The sequence below is a fragment of the Lotus japonicus genome, chromosome 6 (assembly GCF_012489685.1).
Source record: "Lotus japonicus ecotype B-129 chromosome 6, LjGifu_v1.2".
Classification (NCBI taxonomy): Eukaryota; Viridiplantae; Streptophyta; class Magnoliopsida; order Fabales; family Fabaceae; genus Lotus; species Lotus japonicus.
In genome coordinates this window covers 4,883,154-4,898,201 of record NC_080046.1, presented here as the reverse complement: position 1 = coordinate 4,898,201, position 15,048 = coordinate 4,883,154, and the positions used below count along the sequence as shown (strand labels likewise).

Genomic DNA, 15,048 nt, shown 5'->3' with positions numbered 1-15,048 from the left:
ACTGATCAGACCATCTAAGATTTGGATGATTTCTCCAGCCAGGGTTATATCTGTTAGATGACAGATCATAATTTTGCTGAGGTCGATTATTGAAAATGTTGGCAGCATATGCTTCAGGATTCTCATCTGTAGGTTCCTGCAGAGAAGGACAAACATCAGTATTATGGTCTTTAGTGCAAATGCCACAAACCTTTGCCTGTTGTGAAGGTTTATTCTGGTTCATGGCCAATTGAGTAACTAAGCTGGCAATGGTTTCCATCCTCTTCTCAAGCTTGTCCATCCTTGGATCTGTCCCAATCTCATTAACAGTTTTAACAGCATCATTACTCCTTGTTTGAAACTGCTGAGAATTAGCAGCCATCTTCTCAAACAACTGCCTGGCTTCAGTAGGAGTCATGTCATTCAATGCCTCTCCACAAGCAGCATCAATGAGATGTCTCTCCATGTTGAGCAAACCCTCATAGAAATACTGAACTAGGAGCTGCTCGGAAATCTGGTGATGGGGGCAGCTCACACATAGTGTCTTGAATCTTTCCCAGTATTCATGTAGAGTCTCTCCATGTAGCTGCCTGATTCCTGAGATGTCTTTTCTGATTGAAGTTGTCCTAGAGGCAGGGAAGAACTTCTAAAGAAACTTTCTTTTCAGGTCGTCCCAGCTTGCAATGGATGAAGGAGGCAGGTTATACAGCCAAGTCTTTGCAGTTCCCTGAAGGGAATGAGGAAAAGCCTTCAAACAGATATGATCTTTGTCAACTTCAGGAGGCTTCATGGTGGATATGACAGTACGGAACTCCTTGATGTGCATATGAGGATCTTCACCTGCAAGACCACCAAACTTAGGCAATAAATGGATTAGTCCAGTTTTGAGTACACATGGTACATCCTCAGGATACTGGATACACAAGCTTTCGTAGGTGAAATCAGGTGCAGCCAGCTCCCTTAGTGTTCTCTCTCGCGGTCCTTCTTCAGCCATGTTTTCAGAAACTGCAACAAATTCAGAATCAAAATCAAGGTCAGAATCAGAATCACTTAAATAAGGATCAGTTACAAAAGCTCTATGTGCTCTAATTAACCTATGAAATTCTCTATCTATTTCAGAAATAAATGGATGCAAAAACCCAGGATTAGCCCTAGTCATGCAACACTAAGTATCCCAAATAGAATAAGAATAAGAATCACTTGAATTTTTTTTTTTTTCAAAACCCTAAAAAACTTTTGGCGGAAGGCCACTTTTTGCGTTTTTAAGAATCGATCTCACGGCGTAGCGGTCACAGATGAATTGGAAATTTTTTTCTACCCCAAAAGCATATATAATATGTTGAATTCCGAGTTTTGGAGCAAAAGATATGGCCGTTTAAAGTTACAGCCTAATTATCCTTCAAGAATCACTAATCCTTACCTTCACCAACAAATCCAGTACCTGCGTCAGAGATCGAACTTGTTAATACTACTACTAATAATACTAATACTACTAATACTAACTCTATTGAACCTTTGGTAAAGACGACAGTCCCCGGCAACGGCGCCAAATTTGATCGAGGTCGTACCCGACACAAATAATTAATTAAGAAAACTGTAGTAACTAGGAAGTGACTCCTAGGTCGTTTCCCAAGGATTATCGTTTCAACAAAGATTCAGTATTAAGAACGCACAACGCACACACACTGGGGGGGGGGGGTTTGTGATTCAGTTCAAAAGATTAGCAGAAAGTAAAAACAGATTAATATGATAAGTAAAGACGGACGAATCCCTTTGTTCAGTATATCGCTGCTCAATCACGGGTATCTAAAGATCAATTCTTGTTATTAGTTTCCTAGTTCGTGAGAATTAATTAACTAAGCGATAACTAATTCACAGATTCCTAAACTAAGCGATTAAGAATCGTTTACGCCCTAATATGAACTAAGCGAACATACATCATCTTCTATTTCGTGAACAAAAGGAATTAAGCAAACCTAAGCCAGAATTAGAGATGAAGAAAACTAATCAGGTGAATTCTATTAAGCACTATACCTCAAGAGCGCGATATACTTTGCAAAGGAATTCGTTCGAAGGGAATTAGCCTTCCATGGATGGGGCGAATTCAACAATTATATTGGAGAAGAGAATAGGGATTAAAAGCATAAAACCCTAGCAGAGCTCTAATATAACTGAAATTCGAAATTATATTGAATAATAAGTAGAAGGCAAAAAGGTAATCGTTTCTCTCAGCACAAACCCTTGAATAAGAGCTGAGATCACAAATCCTAATCAAATCCTAAAAGATAACAATAAATCCTAAAGATAGAGTTTTAAAATAACAACCTAAATAAGTTTGAATCTGAAAGATATCAAACTTAATTTATTCCGAAATTAAATCCTAATATTTCCTAAAATACAATCTTCACTCCAGCACAATCAAATCTTCATTCCGCAATTCTCCAAAATGCCCTTGATGTCAAATAAAACCTGAAAATAAGAATAAACGTAATTAGACCAAATAATAGAAATCTCTGTCAAGCAAGGTCAATTAATTACGAATAATCATTAATAATGAAAAATTAAGGCTATATAAAATGGGTAAAATATTGCTCATCAGAGACAGTTGGAGCTAACGAGATTTTGAATTTCCCTATGTTAGAGGGGTGGGGAGCTATGATTTGCAATGTGCTTTGGGTTTAAAAGTGGTGGGGTCAGCCACAATGATGTGGGTGCTGACGTGACAATTGGGTTAGTTTTTAGGTGTGAGACCGATCGACCGATTCCAAATTTTGATGGTGAAGAGTGTGTTAGAGAGGGTAAATTACCTCGGGTTTCATCCAAGGGTTTCGAAGTCAATGAAGGAGTGTATGTGGCAAATGGTAATGAGGAGGTGGGCAAGAGAAGTAAACATGTGAGGGATGTGTCACAGGAAGCGCACTGAAAAGACTCGTGTTGTTACCGTGAGACCAGTCGTCAAGTCGGGATGTTACAAATGGTATCAGAGCCGACCTCTTCTAGTACGGTGTGGTTCAGGGACGAACCAAGCGGAAGCTGGTGGACCTATGATACTCGGAGCCGACGAGGGCGAGGAGTGATTGCCGGTGCAGTGAGGCACAGACAAGGAGCGGCTCTTGACAGACTTCTAGGTGGAAAGACACGTGAATGAACCGATCTCACACCCGAACAAGAGGTATTCTGAAACTATATAGGTATGGGATTATACAGTTTAGGAGAGTGACCCCTGGGAAGTTTTCCCGAGAAGTGCGTAAGTGAGGACAAAACGCGTTGATAAAGCTAATGTTGTTAGCGTGAGGCCAGTCGTCAGATCGGGATGTTACACCAATCCTAACCCTAGCCGCCACACTCTCTCATTCTATTTATCATTCTCAGCCGCCACTAGCCCACCGCCACAACCACAACCACTTCTCTTCAACCCGAGGACAAACTTGATGCTGAGCGAACCAGTGTCATAGGGCTGGTTCGCGAACGACAATTTATGGTGCTCTGGGTAGAAGCATCTGATCTTGGAGAGTTAGATCAAGTGCAGCGGGAGCAGAAAGGTAGTGTGGATATGGTTTTGAAAGATGGTGAACAAGCAGGTGCGTTTGAGTGGAATAAGAGGGTGAATGTCATTAAAGATGTAGCCAGTGCTTTATGCTACATGCACCGTACGTGATTGCTCACCACCTAACGATCATTGAGATATATCAAACAAGAATATTCTTTTGGATTCAGAATACTTGGCTCATATCTCAGACATTGGAACAACTAAGCTTCTGAATCCTGATTCAACTAATTGGACCACATTTGCAGGCACCTTTGGATACGCTACTCCAGGTTAATTCCATTTCTTTAATCTGTTCAAATATATAATTGTTTCGTAATTATCTGCATCTATTCCCATGTTTGTTTTCCTAATTTTTTTGTACATCTTATTTGTCCCATAACTTGCCTACACAATGGAAGTAAATGAGAAATGTGATGTCTATAGTTTTGGAGTATTAGCATTGGAAGTGATTTATGGAAAGCACCCTGGAGAAGAGTTATCTTCATGACTTCATCCTTGCTATCATCAACACTTGATCCCACTCAATTGATGGATAAGTTAGACCCACGTCTCTCAGATCCCAGAATAACTTTTGCTAACGAATTGGTGTCAATTGCAAGGACAGCAAGTTCCTGCTTGACTGAGAGCCCATATTCTCGCCCTACCATGAAGCAAGTTGTCAAGGAGCTTGAGATGTCAAAGTCATCTTCAATGGATTAGTTCTACATGCCAAAAGCACACAGATAGTACGACACATGCTTCTGTCCTGTTTTGTAGTTTTGTAAACGTTATCTTAAATTGTTTCGTATTTGTAAGTCTTTTTTTTTTCATTTTGTTGTTACTGAACTTTAGTATCATCCCAAATTATGTTAGTAACAAGTAATTGGTGCGTCTGGAATTCTTTATTTATTTTCTTTTACGGTTTTACCCATGCATACTGTTCTGGGACGGGTGGAACACGCCCGTTCATTGCCACCCGAGTGGACCCAAGTGGGACGACCGGGGAAGGATATCCGGGCCCTGACCACGAGCCAGACGCCACTCTCCTGCCTCTGGGGCATGGACCCCACCACCTAGGGGTTGACCTAGGCTAACCACCCTACGGAACTAGGGTGGTTGGATGGTGGGCCCCTAGGCAATCTAAGCCGTTGGATCACTGCAAACCGCAGAGGGAGCAGGAGGATCCAACGGCCCTCAACCCACCGGTACGGGCCATGCATGACGTTGCATGGCTCCAACCCTAATACTCCAACGTGTATATAAAGGGGGCAACTCACTCACTCTAAGGTACGTTAATCTCTTCACTTTGCTACCCCCTTACTCGATTCCCCTACTTAGTTTGGCATTGGAGTCCCATGCAGGAGCCCCTCCCGGGTCTGTTCTGCCCTTCCAGCGCACCGGTTCCACCCCTTCTCTTGGCTGCCCCCAGCTCCCGTGATCCTCCCGATCATTTGGCGCCGTCTGTGGGGATCGAGTAAACTTTTCCTTCACCACGTGCCGTCAGAGACAAGAGCAGCAGCAACACGCGATGGTAGAGACACGACAAACCTCTCGCCGTTTAAACCGAACTCCCGAGGGCCACGTAGAAACTCTGGACGAGTCCGCGAACCGCCAACACTCCCCCCAACCCCAGAGGACTACTCCACCAACTCCGCCTCGGGGACGATCCCCGGAACGAGGGATCCTCACCCCCCACGCAGCGCACGATGCACTGTGCAGACTTGAGGCCCGAGTCAGGGCGATGGAGGAGGAGCACCCTCCGGACGTGGGGCAGGAACGCAATGTCCAGGCCCGCAACACTCGGGCCGAGATCCGCGCCCTCCGAGCACGCCTCCATCAATTGGAGGAACTGGAAGAACGCCCGAGACAAGATCCGACGTTCTCTCAAGAGGGGGAGACGGGAAGAAGACCACCACCCCCCTCGAACTACCAAAACGACCATGGCCAAGAACAAACCACAGAAAGAGCCGTGAATCAACCCTCCCATCACCGCAGGTACCACTCCCCGCGCAGGAGTTACTCCGGGCGGAGGAGCCCGATTTCCACCAGGGAGCCGCTCCGGGATCCGGTCCGCCCGCATGGCACTCTGGTTGCCCTACCGCAGACTATCAACGGCCCCCTCTCTCCAGACATCATGGCGACCCCTTTTCCCCCGGGATGGTCAAGACCTAACATGAAACTCTACGAAGGTGACTCCGACCCGACGGAGCACATCAACTTTTTCGTGGGAGCCATGCAGTACGCCGAGGCTACTGACCCGATCTACTGCCGCTGCTTTCCGATGAGCTTGGGGAAAGGCCCAATGAATTGGTTCCAAAACCTCCCCAACAACTCCATTCACAACTAGAAAGGAGTCATGTCAAGCTTCTTAGCCCAGTATTCCTCGGTGAGAAACATTCCGAAGTCAGAAGAAACACTGGCCCTAATCAAGAAGGGCGAGAAGGAATCCCTGAAGGCTTTCCTTAACCGCTTCAACAAAGAAGCGGGAGACATTCCGGACCTCCTCCCCCAAGTCCGCCTGATCTTGGTACGACAGGCGCTCAGACCAGGCCCTTTTTTAACTTCTTTGGACGGAAAGAAAGTCGGGACACTGGAGGAATTTCAAAACCGGTCAGAGAAATATATTAACATGGAGGAAGCGGCGACATTGAGGTCCACCAATCAAAACCCAGGCCATAAGCCCTCTGAAAAAACCCGAGACCCCGGCGAGACTAAGCGCGATCGCGAGCCTCGACGGAAGAGCCAGGATGAGAAAAAGCAGAAACGGAAGAAGTTCGATAGTTACACCCCCCTTAACTCTTCCCTCTCACGCATCTTGCGGGAGAGAGCTTCCACCGACCTCAGGGACAAACCCCCCCCCCCACTTCTCACGCGGGGGGATAAGCTGGATTCCAAAAGGTTTTGCGAATTTCATGACAGTCCCGGTCATAACACGGACGAATGCCTGAACCTGAAAGACAGGGTAGAAGAACTAATCAGAGTCGGGAGATTGTCAAAGTACGTCGCCCTCTCCTCGGGCGACCTCCCTCGTCCACGTTCACCACCTCCCAGAAGGTCACCCACCCCGCCCAGGGCCCGTGCCCGAACCCCTCCCAGGAACCGAGCCCCCGTGCCCGAACCCCTCCCAGGAACCGAGCCCGCACACCCACTCGAGCAAGGAGCCCCCGTCATCGCCGTAGTCCCGACCGACGCAGGAGCCCCGACCGTCGTAGGAGTCCGGATCGGCGTCGATCTCCAGATCGGCGGGACCACGATGACGTACGAAGGCGCCACGGGACCAATCTGGTCAGTGTCGGATCGATTGCTGGAGGATGGGCCGCCGGCGGACCATCAACCAACAGTCGGAAGAGGAGCACTCGGGTCATCATGTCAGCAGCTGGACGGCCGCGTCCTAGCTCCCTCCGGCCACCACAGCAGAAAGTACCCATCACCTTCACAGAAGACGACTACCGCACAGACACCGGCGAGGAGGACGACCCGATTGTCGTGGAGGCCCTCATCGCAAACGGTAAGGTACGACGGGTACTCATTGATACAGGTAGTTCTGCTGACATAATGTTTTATGATGCTTATAAAACCTTAGGCTTATCTGTAAAAGACCTGATCCCCTATGACCACGACTTGATCGGGTTCACTGGGGACAGAGTTCTGCCATTAGGATATTTTGATGCATACCTCTCCCTAGGAGACCTTGATGTTTGCAGGACTGTCAAGGCCCGGTTCTTGGTGGTGAAATGCCCAACAGCCTACAACGCCATAATCGGCAGACCAAGCCTCAATGTCTACCGGGCCATCGTCTCCACCCACCACCTGATGTTGAAGTACCCATGGGCCGGAAGGGCGGTTTCCGTACGCGGAAACTTAACCATGGTCAGGGGGTGCTACAACTCCAGCTGCAGATTGGCGCGAGAGGATCGCAAGAGGAAAGAGCCCGACGACGGGAAAAGAGTCGAAAGCTTCCACCTCCGAGCAGGAGCATGCTTGACCGACATCGACCCGCGGGTGGACCAATCCAGAGAGGATCAGCGTCTTAAGCCGGATGGGGAGGCACGACCTATTCAGGTCGGTCGTGGCCCCGAGCAAACCACCAAGCTGGCACGAGATCTCCCTCAGGATCTCTCAAACCGACTGGAGGCCCTCCTGAAGAGTTATGGGCACTTATTTTCCTGGTCGTCCGCGAATATGTCGGGCATCGACCCAACATTCTGCAGTCACAAGCTTTCAGTGGACCGAAATTTCAAGCCAGTGGCCCAGAAGAAGAGACAGATGAGCGCGGAGAAGCAAGAAGTGATCAGGGAACAGACGACGGAACTTCTGAAGGTCGGGATCATTCGCGAAGTCAAGTACACTACTTGGCTTTCGAACGTGGTTCTGGTGAAAAAATCCAATGGGAAGTGGAGGATGTGCGTTGATTACACGGATCTGAACAAGGCCTGCCTTAAGGATCCTTTCCCCCTCCCAAGCATCGATGCCCTGGTGGACAACTCCTCGGGGTACGAATATTTGTCCCTCATGGACGCGTATTCTGGGTACAACCAGATTCCGATGAACAGATACGACGAAGAAAATACCGCTTTTATCACCAATCGGGGGACGTACTGCTACACTATGCTCCCATTCGGCCTGAAAAATGCGGTGGCCACCTACCAACGAATGATGACCAGAATCTTCGGGGCGCTTATTGGGAAGTCAGTCGAAGTCTACATTGATGACATCATCGTGAAAACACCAAAGGGAGGCGACCATGCAGCCGATCTGGCAGTGGTGTTCGAACAGTTGAGGAAACACAATATGCGCCTCAACCCCGAAAAATGTACCTTCGGAGTCAAGAGCGGGAAGTTCTTGGGATATATGCTCACAAGCCATGGGATTGAACTAAACCCCGAGAAGTGCCAGGCTATTGTAGAAATGAAAAGCCCTAGGACGGTCAAGGAAGTCCAGTAATTGGCGGGACGGATGACAGCAATCGGAAGATTTCTACCCAAGGCCGCCCTAAGAGCCCTACCACTCTATGCCTTACTAAAGAAAGGAGCGAACTTTACCTGGTCGGAAGAGGCTGAACAGGCTTTCTCCCGGCTGAAAGAGATTCTCACCTCTCCACCGATCCTGTCAAGTCCAAAGCCAGGGGAGCCCCTGTACTTATACTTAGCTGTTCGAGACAAGGCTGTGAGCTCCGTACTGGTAAGAGAGGAGGCGGGAGTCCAACTTCCGGTTTACTTCGTCAGTCGCTTGCTCAAGGGAGCTGAGCTCAGATATCAGATGCTCGAGAAAGTTGCACTCGCCCTCCTAACCACTGTCAGACGGCTCAGAAGGTACTTCCAATCTCATAGCATCATTGTCCGCACGGATCAACCGGTCAAACAAGTCCTCCATAAGCCAGATCTAGTCGGGCGAATGGTGGGTTGGTCGATCGAGTTATCTGAGCATGACATTCGCTACGAACCCAGACGTGCGATCAAAGCGCAAGTCCTAGCAGACTTCCTGGTGGAACTCACGAGCGATGAAGACCCACCAGCAGAAATCTCCTGGGTCGTCCATGTGGATGGCTCGAGCAACAAAGAGGGGGGCGGCGCAGGGATCGTCCTCCAAAGTAACTCAGGGATGGTCGTAGAACAGTCGCTGCGCTTTAATTTCCCAGCCACTAACAACCAAGCTGAATATGAAGCTTGCATAGCCGGTCTGGTGACGGCGCGAGACCTGGGGGCGCAGGACATACTTTTCTGCTGCGACTTGTTACTAGTGGTCTCCCAGGCTAACGGCGAAGCACAGGCCAAGGACCCAATTCTGGAACAATACCTCTCCCATCTAAAACGGCTGGCTGCAACCTTCCGTAAGGTAGAATTCCGCCACGTCCCGAGAGCTCAAAACGACCACGCGGATACCCTAGCAAAGCTGGCTAGCACCGGGAAACCCGGCCTGAACAGGACAGTCATTCAGGGCACCCATGCCCACCCTTACGTCTCAAACCCCGACCGTCCCGCTGGAGTCAACACCTTGAGCATTGGCGCAGACAACGATTGGAGGGCCCCAATTGTTAAGAACCTCACAACGGGCTGGCTACCACCCGACAAGTTGGAGGCAAAGAAGCTAACTAGAAGTGCTTCCTGGTACACCATCGTAAACGGTGACCTCTTTAAGAGAGGATTTTCCACTCCGCTCCTCAAGTGCTTGTCAAAGGAACGAGCAGAGTATGTGCTCGCAGAGATCCATGAGGGCAGCTGTGGCCACCACCCCGGCGGGCGTTCTCTGGCAAGAAAGGTCCTCCGGGCCGGCTATTACTGGCCCACCCTGGAGAAAGACGCTGCCGACCACGTCAAACACTGTGACCCGTGCCAGAAGCATGCCGACCATCGCTTAGCTCCACCCGAACAACTCTCGAATATGGTCTCCCCTTGGCCTTTCCACCAATGGGGAATGGACCTCTTGGGACCCTTTGAAACCGCCCCGGGACAGCTGAAGCACCTGGTGGTCGTGGTAGACTACTTCACCAAGTGGATTGAGGCAGAGCCCCTTGCAACTATCACTTCAGCCCGCATACAACGTTTCTTTTACAAGAACATCATCAGCCGGTTCGGGGTACCTGGAGTCCTGATTACCGACAATGGCACACAATTTACCTCCAAAGGATTCAAGGAGCTCGTGGACAGACTTCACATCAAGCACCACTTCACCTCTGTGGAACACCCCCAGACGAACTGACAAGCTGAAGCGGCAAACCGAGTAATCCTTAGAGGACTCAAGAAAAGACTGGACGACGCCAAGGGCAATTGGGCAGAGCAGCTCGATCATGTCCTATGGGCATACCGCACAACTCCGCACTCCACGACTGGGGAGAGCCCGTTTCGCCTAACTTTCGGCACCGAGGCGGTTATCCCAGCGGAGATTGGAGAGCTGAGCGCTCGTACCATGGGCTACGACCCGGAGCAGAACGCCCAGCTCATCAATGAAGACCTGGACCTTCTCGCCGAAAGGAGAGTCGTCGCTAACTGCAGGGAACTGATCGCGAAGCAGCATGCAGCCATCCGCTACAACAAGAAGGTCGTCCACCGCACGTTCCTACCTGGGGACTTAGTCCTCCGCAACGCCAGCATCGGAGCCCGAGGGACCGAGCGAGGGAAATTGGCCGCCAACTGGGAAGGCCCATACAGAGTAACTGAAGCAACCGGCACCGGCGCCTACAAGTTGGAAAAGCTCTCTGGGGAAGAGATCCCCCGCACTTGGAACGCCACCAACTTGAACCGCTACTACAGCTAGCTTGGCCAAATGAATGTTTAAAACCCGGTTTTTGTTTTTTCTTTTATATTCTTAAGTCTAGAATCAAGGAACTGCTTCCAGTCCTCCTCTTGTAACCGAAGGGCACACTTGCATTATTTAATGAATCAAGAGGGAGCGTTTTGTTAAAGTTATTTTCGCATGGGTGCCGATCGAGGAAATTCAAAAGACCCACCGGGCAACGAGTTAAAAAGACCCACCGGGCACAAAATAAAAAGACCCACCGGGCACCGAATAAAAAGACCCACCGGGCACAACAAATCGAAAGACCCATCGGGCACGAAAATACCCACGCGCCTGGAATCTAAAAGCCCTCGGGGCACAATAACTACAAGACCACGCGAAACGCCAAAATTAAAAAGTCCTACCGGGACAATCACAAGACCCAACTGGGTAAGTCAAATAACATTGGTTGGAAGTAAAACAAACCGAACAATCTATTCATTAATATTAGGAGTTGTCATTACAAACGGTTACAATAGCCCAGAGCGGCTCCAAACACTTGAACAAAAAAAAAGACTAGAAACAAAATGAAATTACAATCCCCTCAGGGTGCCTGCTCCTCCGGGAAGGTCGGGGTAAATCTCCCTTGGGAATCCACAGTCCCGATCCGTCCCCCAGAGACCACCTTTCGATATCCGACTGGAGCCGTCTCCAAACCCGGGTTGACAACCGCAAGCTGGCTCACCGCATTGTTAAAAGAGGCCTTGTTGATCTTTGACACGGTGGCCGCCAATTTCTTCTTGTCAGCCTTTAGAGAGGATACCCTGTTCTCAAGCTCTTTCTTCACGGCCGAACTCTGTTCTCGCTCCTTCAACCAAGCGGCCTCGGCCTCCTTCAAGCGAGCCGCACCAGTCTCAACATTCCCCTCCGCAACCTTCAGCCGCGCCTCCAAATCTTGACGAACCGCATCGCCGTCCTGGACCTTCTTCTTCAGCTGCTCATTCTCGAGCTTCATGTTGTCCAGCGCTTTGCTTAGCTCTTCGATCGCGGAGCACCCCTCTTCCAACTCCTTGCTCATGGAGGATATCAGCTGGTCGTCCTTCTCAGTTTTCTCCCTGAGCTCCTCCAGTTCAGAAATGGTCGACAACTGGAGATACCTGACAGCGGAAGCAGTCTTCAGTGAGGCCCGGAGAACATAATTAAGGAGCCCAGCAGGCTCCCGACCACCCAAGTATTTTTGGTCGTTCTCCATCAGCACTAGATCGTTGATCTGCTCCAGGTGCTCCCGACAGTTGCCGGCCCTAGGACCCCAAATCGAAAGCCTTGTGGGGGGGGGGCTACCACGGTGACGGGCTCTGCCCGCTCCGACTCGGAGCCCTGCCCTTCGCCATCGGCATGGTCCTGATGGCCCTCCACTCTGCGCTTCTTTGAGGCCGGGCCCCGAGTATCCTTTTCCTCGGAAACCGATTGCCCTTCCCCCTGAACGGGATCGGACCCGTGATCGGCCTCCAGAGAAACCTTCTTCGCCGACCCAGAGGTCCCCCAACTTCAGCCCCGCCCCCATCCTCCGGGTCGGGCTGGGGCTGATTTTCAGCACCCCCCTCTTCCCCCTGGGCAGCATCGGTCTCTTGGTCCACCTCCTCATCCGTGGACTGTCTGTCTTCAACTCGCAGCGCGTCCAACAAGGTCCTGTCAATGTCCGCCAGGCCGCCTGCCCAGATATGAAAACAACATTAGCACTCGAGATAGGAAAAAGAAACGGAGAAATGTATCACAAGTAAATAACTTACGTAGTAACTTAGCGTTCCTTCGAACGCTGTAAGAACACAGATCATAACAGCGAAGGGGACGAACCGGGACCTTCTTGTCCCCCTCCATGATGTAACGGACGGCGCCCATCAACAACCGCTTGAATTCCAAGTCGGTCTCCGATAGGGCGCCCTCGTCAGAATGCTGAATGAGGTCACCTTTTCTCTATAATGGGTCGCGTTCCAGGCCAGTGGGAACCGCGGCCGCATTCCGCAAGTCGGCCCCGGCTCGAACCACCAGAAAGGAGGCGGTGAGGTCGGCGCCACCCAGTAGAACTGATCCTTGAAATCTTTATATGAGTCTGCAAAAGCTTTGAATATCGGGAACACCGTCCTCAGCGTCACCATGTCGTAACCACCATGACCTTGGGTGTGGGCGACCGCGAAGAGATGGAAGAAGAGGGGCAGGGACGGCTCCTTCCCAAAAAGCGCGCAAGCGGTCTCATAACCGCGCACAAAACCCCAACCCCCCGGTTGGAGTTGGGAGGGCGCCACCATCATATGCCGCAGCACCGCGACCTGAAAGTCGGTTAGCGGCATCCGCACCTTCACTTTCTTCATCGTATAAATATGCATGTAGATGCCGAACGGGGGGGTCTGCGAGAGCCTCTCCTTCGCGCCAGGGGCAAAAACGTCATGCCCAGGGCCGATCTGCTTCTCAGACAGGTAATACTGTCTCCGGAAGTGCCCCTCGTCCTCATTAGCGTAGCAGGACTCGATCTTCAATATCTCCCTGCACCAGTCGTCCAATGGCGCCCGCTCACCCTCCAAGTGAGGCCACTTCTTTCGATCGATCTTCTTCCGTTTCGGAGCGTCTTTTCTCATCTTCGGCTTGGAGCCACCCCGACCGCTTTACCCTTTTTCTTTTCAGCTCCGGTCATACTTAAACCTGCGCAAGGGAAAACGTCGTTTCAATATTTCAAGTTATTGACCACGACTCAAAGGGAAAAACCACTAGGATCCGCCTTTGTCCCCGGCAGGGAGAGCAAACCCTGCGCCGGAGGACCGGCCCACGGACCGCCCCACCCGAAAAGACGCACCCTAAGAACCCCTAGAGAACGGAGCTAGGAGGAGAAGGAGAGGAAAATAAAAGGCAGAAGAAGTCGAGAAGAACTTACCAAGAAACTGAAAAGGACGACCACCGGGAAATCAGGAACGACCGCCTGGAAAGCTGATGACCCGGGTTTATATGATGTTTTTATGGTTTTTCCTTGTAGGTTTTGAGTCTTTTCTTGTGTCTCATGTAGTGTTTCATGCATTCTCATGCATTTTTATTCTTTTCTTTAGTCTTTATTTTGTTTTGGTAATTTAGTAGTTTTATAGGTAGTTTTCTTGCATTTTAAGTAAAGTTTAGGACTTGCATGGTTTTGTTGTGTTTTATGAAGGACCTCTTGTGCTAATGAGCTCTTGGAGCTTCTAGAATCTTCCTTGACTTGTTGGTTAGGTTTGGAGAGCAGAAACTGAAGGAGAAAGAAGGCCAAGAAGCATGGAATTGATGAAGAACTTAAAAAGGATTGAAAAGAGGAGTTTCAGAAGCCAAAAAGTCCTTTTTAGGCGAGCTTAAGCGCCTAGGCGCTGGGAATGGGCGCCTAGGCGCCAATTAGCTCCAGAAAGCATGTTTTGGGCATGCAATTGGCGCTCAGGCGCTCTGAATTGGCGCCTGAGCGCCCAGAACAGCCCAGACTCGGGAATTTTGCCTATAAATAGGATTTTAGTCATTTTCTTTTGTAATCTTTGATACTACTTTCATTTTTACATAAACTCAGAGGTAGAGGAGCATCTAGGAGAGTGTGAGAGGGTTCCCAAGCTTGTAATTCAGGTTCTTAGCCATGCTTGGCTAATCTCTCTTCTTTTGCTTTGGATTTCTTTGTAAGACTTTTTATATTTGAGTTATAATCTTAAGTTCTTTCCCACATGTTCTTCTTCTTCCCTTGAATTCCATTTTCTGAATTTCAATCTAAGCTTGTATGCATGCTTGCTTTATACTATTCTATAATCAGAACGGAAGTTTGTTATAGATTAGGGAACCGATTTGGGATTACCCCTTCTATACTTGCTACTAGGAATATAGGAAGGGTTGGGGTTTGATGGCCTGAATTTGCATGATCTAAAACCTCATATAAATGACTAAGTACACAAGGAATTGGGCTTAGCTTTTAGTATGAGAGAATTGCTTATGTGAGGCTATATCATCAAGGAGAGATCCATGAGAACATGTGCTTAGAATGATGTACTTGAATTGACTAGTTGAACAAGAACCCAAAGCATGTTATTTTCTGAATTGTCTTTTTATTTTTCCTTTTCCTTATTACTACTTCAACATATCTCTTATTCAATAATACAAACCTTCATACTCAAAGCTTAAACTGAATTTAGTCACTCACAATCCCTGTGGTTCGATATTTAAAACCGGGTGGATTCGTACACTTGCGGATTTACCAACAAGTTTTTGGCGCCGTTGCCGGGGATTGTTTGTGATTTTTGGTTTGAGTTATGAGTTTGAAGTATAGTCTACCT

At 49.2% G+C, this 15,048-nt stretch overlaps 1 protein-coding gene and 1 pseudogene across 1 annotated transcript; both read left to right on the top strand.

The window, feature by feature from the left end:
• The first annotated feature begins 3,457 nt into the window (after positions 1-3,457).
• LOC130724760 (MDIS1-interacting receptor like kinase 2-like) lies at positions 3,458-4,724 on the top strand (annotated as a pseudogene).
• Positions 4,725-8,464: 3,740 nt separating this feature from the next.
• LOC130724759 (uncharacterized) lies at positions 8,465-10,207 on the top strand. Its single transcript, XM_057576043.1, has one exon. It carries the CDS (start codon positions 8,465-8,467, stop codon positions 10,205-10,207), a length of 1,743 nt encoding a protein of 580 aa, XP_057432026.1.
• Positions 10,208-15,048: the final 4,841 nt, after the last annotated feature.